Source organism: Polistes fuscatus, unplaced genomic scaffold, assembly GCF_010416935.1.
Source record: "Polistes fuscatus isolate 324 unplaced genomic scaffold, CU_Pfus_HIC Scaffold8, whole genome shotgun sequence".
Classification (NCBI taxonomy): domain Eukaryota; kingdom Metazoa; phylum Arthropoda; class Insecta; order Hymenoptera; family Vespidae; genus Polistes; species Polistes fuscatus.
In genome coordinates, this window is record NW_025113162.1 from 7958323 (window position 1) to 7963935 (window position 5613).

A 5613-nucleotide genomic window follows, 5' to 3' on the forward strand; every position below is an offset into this window, starting at 1 on the left:
AAACGAGGGAGGTTCGATCCGGCATTGAAGCGAACGTTTGCAAAATTTAAAGTCAAGGCGAAGAAGATTTTCACGAACGTGGCTAACATTTCGTTACACGGTGACGTCAATCTCTGACAGAAGGTACTCGATAGGTCGTCTTAATGACTTCCCTAACCCATATTTTTCATCTAAATATAAATTTAATAAATATATACATCAGATTGTATAAAATATTAAATATATAACCAATATGAATAATAAATTTCATTTGATATTCAAATCCACAAAATAAATAATTGGCAAGAAAGTATATACAAAATTTATAAATAATTTATCGTGATTGTTTGGGGAAAATAATTTCGTGTTTTATGATTATATATTTTTCTATGATAAATACAAAAAAATAGATGGAACAATTTAATTTATTCGAGAAATAATTATCGATTTTTCTTTGACATTTTCCAAGTTAAACGCGTTAACTCTGTTAACGTGTGAGCAACGTATGAGCAATCGAGAACCCTTTGGATGCATATAATATGATACATAGAAGGGCCAGTTTATTAGGTGGTACATCGTGCATAAACGTTTCTTATTCTCTCCCTTGATGTCATTATATATATATATATATATAATGAAAGCTTTCAAAGTAAACCGAACGAGGGTTAAGTGGTCTCTCGAGAGACTACCACAGTTATATATACGTCCATCTTTGCCAATATGTCCATTTTCCTTTGACTATTATCGAACGAGGAACGATCGTTATTCGATAACTATAAACCCTTTTTCCTAAAGAATAAAGATTTGCTTTTTTCAAAGGTTTTACGAAATATCAAACAAATTCACGTTTAATAATCAAACATTAATCATCCTTTTTCCTAAAGAATAAAGATTTTTCTAAATATCAAACAAATTCATGTTTAATAATCAAACATTAATGAATTCGTTCAAACTATTACAATCCATTTTTTTAGTTTTTTAATTCTTTTTAGATCTTTTTTTAGATTTTTCTAAACATAACCTAAAAAATGAAGCCTAAATAAGCCTAAAAAATGAACGTTCAATATTATGAATTGATTTTTATAATTCATGAATTGACGTTCAATATAACGAATTCAATATAATGAATTCAATATTAAATAGTTTGAAATTTATAATATGTCTATGAATTTTGTGATAATTATCAAAGGTAAATGTTAAAATATTTAAATTCGAAATGAAATTCTTCTCACACGGAATTCCCGTATCTCGTTAGATAAGATAAGGACAATGAGTTTAACCTGCCAAATTTCTTGTCGATAAATATTCAACCACATTTAATGCGTTAAACGTTCATCGCGTACATTGAAAAGGGTTGCTGGTGCTCGTCGCAGCGTGAACTCCCCTGTCGATCCGATTTCATTCGACGAGCATTTTCCGGCCGATGCACCCACGCGAAAATCCGAGAGTATCTTAAAAAGAGATTTCATTTATTTTACGCCAAGAAGATGATAAGACAAAATTTGATATAAACATTTCTTCGAAGTTTATCAAAGCAACACCTAATGGCATTCACTTTTAAAAATTTATCCAAGAAACAAATCGTTTGGGGTTGCAATTCCGTATTGGGGGTGGGGGGTAGTTACCAAGTTTGATTTAAATTATTAAAAAAATATTTTCCAAATTATTGTTATATTCGTGTATTAAATTTTTAGTATCGTATGGGGGTTAACCAATTGGAAACTTTTGATTAAATGATTAGAAAAATATTGTAAAAAATGAGTGTCCTATTCGTGTATTGAATTTTTAATTTCATATGGGATTGCAACTCTTTATGGGATAATTGTTAAGTGAATAAATTAAAGAAGCTCTGATTTAGTTTGATTTTTTTTTCGTTATCTACGACACAGATCGATTTTCTTAAGATAAATTTGAATTGACGAAATATCGAAACTTTGATTTATGCAATTTTCTTATCTTCTTGTTTGATTTCACAGGAAGAGATGGAAGATCGACCCCGGATATCGACGTTACTCAACAGTTTGGCAAATTACAGCAACACAATTCCAGCTGCGACCGATCCTGACAGCAAACCAGCGCCAGCTGCAGGTGGCGGTGCTCGCATGGGCACCCTAATTGGCGTATTTCTTCCCTGTATACAAAATATATTTGGTGTTATTCTTTTTATTCGTTTGACGTGGGTCGTCGGTACTGCCGGTGCGATTCAATGTTTTTTCATCGTTTTATGCTGTTGTTGTGTCGTAAGTCAATCAACTTTTAACAATAATTATAATTATTAATATTAATTATTATTTCAAATAATTTCTCGTTACTCAAAAACAACATTTATTATCCTGTATCAAGTATTTCATTTAAAACTATCATCAATTTTATTTCGTAAAATTAATATCCTTTCGAATAAATGACTTTATTAATTACTTTATTAAAATAATAATAAATTTCAAATAATAATTTCAAGTTGTATTTGAATCGAAAGTATTTGATCGTATACATTAAAACGTAAAACTTGTTATATATAATTTATGATTAACGTCATCAACGTATAGAATAAAATATACTTAACGTTTATTAATTCTAAATAATGTTATAAATTTTCAGACGATGTTAACGGCAATTAGTATGAGCGCAATTGCAACAAACGGTGTTGTACCAGCCGGTGGTTCTTACTTCATGATATCAAGAAGTTTAGGTCCTGAATTTGGTGGTGCCGTTGGTATGTTGTTTTACACGGGTACCACTTTAGCAGCAGCTATGTATATTATCGGAGCTGTTGAAATAGTATTGGTAAAAATCAAATTCTTATATAAAATATATGTGTGTGTGTGTGTATTTTTTTTTTTCTTATTAATTATCCACCTATATAATAAAATTATCTTCGTATCTCGAGTGATGAAAAAAAATCATGATCAAATTTCTCTTCGTTTTTCTTAATATCCAGACTTACATGGCACCGAAACTCAGTATATTCGGTGACTTCACTCAGGACCCGAGTATAATGTACAATAATTTTCGAGTTTACGGTACGGGCTTGCTGTTGGTTATGGGCACGATAGTATTCATTGGTGTTAAGTTCGTGAACAAATTTGCTACGGTTGCCTTGGCTTGTGTCATATTATCGATCATCGCGGTCTACGTTGGATTGTTCGTGAATTTCAACGGAAACGAATTATTGAAGTTCGTATTAATAAATATATATATATATTACGTATTAACCCTATCGTTACGAACCCACCCCCACCCTCTCCCTGTCCATATAACACAACCCAAATATATTATATATATAAGTGCCGTTACGAAAGGGTTCAATCTCAATTATAACATTGAATTTATTTTATTTAGAATGTGTGTACTCGGTAAGAGATTATTAAAAGATCTCGATGTAATGACCCAATGCAACAAGAATCCTGGTGGTCACCTTTACAACGTTTATTGCCATAACGTAACCAACACTACAACTACCAAATGCGATCCTTATTATTTACAAAATAATGTTACCATCATAAACGGTATTCGTGGGTTGGCAAGTGGCGTATTTTTAGGTAAGTTCAATCCAACATATTTATGTGTACGAATAATGATACGTTGACGGGGGAAGAGAAAATAAGAAAATTGGACTTGTCCAATGTGTAGAGAACATATGGGATAGTTTTCAAGAAGATGGCCAACTGATAGCTTACGGTAGCAATCCTAAAGATATTGACAATATGGCTGGCAATAGTTACAATCAGATAACGGTAGATTTAACAACGTCATTCACCATTCTCATCGGTATATTCTTCCCATCGGTGACAGGTAAGAATAATTTTATTTTCAAATAAAATAATAAAGAAAGATCTACTTGAACTAAATTTGATCTCGATTAGGTATTATGGCTGGATCGAATAGATCTGGGGATCTCGCGGACGCACAAAAATCTATTCCGATTGGTACAATTTGTGCCATATTGACGACCTCAACGGTGTACCTGTCTAACGTTCTATTGTTCGCCGGTACTGTGGACAATCTATTGTTGAGGGATAAATTTGGTCAAAGTATAGGTGGTAAATTGGTGGTGGCAAACATAGCTTGGCCTAATCAATGGGTGATATTGATTGGTTCGTTCCTTTCCACGTTGGGTGCCGGATTACAATCGTTGACCGGTGCACCAAGATTGTTACAAGCCATCGCAAAGGACAGTATAATACCATTCCTAACGCCATTCGCAGTTAGCTCGAGTCGGGGTGAACCTACCCGTGCATTAGTATTGACAGTATTAATATGTCAGTGTGGTATTTTATTGGGAAACGTCGATTACTTGGCACCATTGCTTTCCATGTTCTTCTTGATGTGTTACGGTTTCGTTAATTTGGCTTGCGCATTGCAAACCCTCCTTAGAACACCCAATTGGCGACCACGTTTCAAATATTATCACTGGAGTTTGTCGTTCCTCGGATTGGCCCTGTGCATAGCTATCATGTTCATGACCAGTTGGTATTACGCGTTACTCGCTATGGGAATGGCAGGTTGCATTTACAAATACATCGAGTATCGTGGCGCTGAAAAGGAATGGGGCGATGGTATACGTGGTCTCGCGTTATCAGCAGCCAGATATTCTCTTCTGAGACTCGAGGAAGGACCACCCCATACGAAAAATTGGCGACCACAGATCTTGATCTTGGCTAAATTGACCGACGATCTCGTGCCAAAGTATAGGAAATTGTTTGCCTTTGCCAGTCAATTGAAGGCAGGCAAGGGTTTGACCATTTGCGTCAGTTGCATTGCCGGTGATTATATTCAAAATTCTGGCGAAGCATTGGCCGCCAAACAGAGCTTGCGTAACACGGCCAACGAGGAAAAGGTCAAAGGATTCGTCGATGTTTTGGTGGCGGGTAACATCGTTGATGGTTTAAGTTCGCTCGTACAGACGACTGGTCTGGGTGGAATGAAACCTAACACAGTTATCCTTGGTTGGCCTTACGGTTGGAAACAATCCGAGGATAAAAGAAGTTGGAGAGTATTTTTACAAACTGTGAGAAGCGTGACTGCGGCAAGAATGGCATTGCTGGTACCGAAAGGTATCAACTTTTTCCCCGATTCTACGGAAAAGGTTGTCGGTAATATCGACATATGGTGGATCGTACACGACGGTGGTCTTCTTATGCTATTGCCGTTCCTTTTGAAACAACATCGTACGTGGAAAAATTGTAAAATGAGGATCTTCACTGTCGCACAAATGGAAGACAATTCTATACAGATGAAGAAAGATTTGAAAAAGTTCCTTTACGATCTGAGAATCGAAGCCGAAGTTGAAATAGTTGAAATGGTAATTATTATCTATTTATTTTGACAATTTTAATATGATTGTTTTATATCGTTTACGATTTGTCGATGGAAATTTGATCACTGTGACCATCGTTAGCAGCGCGTGTATTGTGTTCGGTATACGTCAAAATTCAAACATATTTCGTAATATGTTTCAAAAACAATAATTCGTAATTTTGTTTCCAGATGAATTCCGACATCTCCGAATATACTTACGAAAGAACCCTGCTGATGGAACAAAGGAATCAAGTGTTGAGAGAGTTGCAGTTGAACACCAAGGAGTCGCGAGGAGTGGTGAGTTTCGTTTGAAATCAAAAATTATCCCTCGCGAAT

General features: G+C 34.9%; 1 protein-coding gene across 1 annotated transcript in view; it reads left to right on the forward strand.

The window, feature by feature from the left end:
• Positions 1 to 1927: 1927 nt before the first annotated feature.
• Positions 1928 to 5613, forward strand: part of LOC122524727 (solute carrier family 12 member 6) — a 6705-nt gene continuing 3019 nt past the window's right edge. Inside the window, exons 1-7 of the mRNA XM_043647132.1 lie at positions 1928 to 2219; positions 2578 to 2763; positions 2918 to 3153; positions 3319 to 3518; positions 3610 to 3771; positions 3843 to 5281; positions 5467 to 5574. Coding sequence (XP_043503067.1) covers positions 1962 to 2219; positions 2578 to 2763; positions 2918 to 3153; positions 3319 to 3518; positions 3610 to 3771; positions 3843 to 5281; positions 5467 to 5574 — 2589 coding nt within the window. The 5' untranslated portion in view covers positions 1928 to 1961. The remainder of the gene's footprint in view (positions 2220 to 2577; positions 2764 to 2917; positions 3154 to 3318; positions 3519 to 3609; positions 3772 to 3842; positions 5282 to 5466; positions 5575 to 5613) is intronic.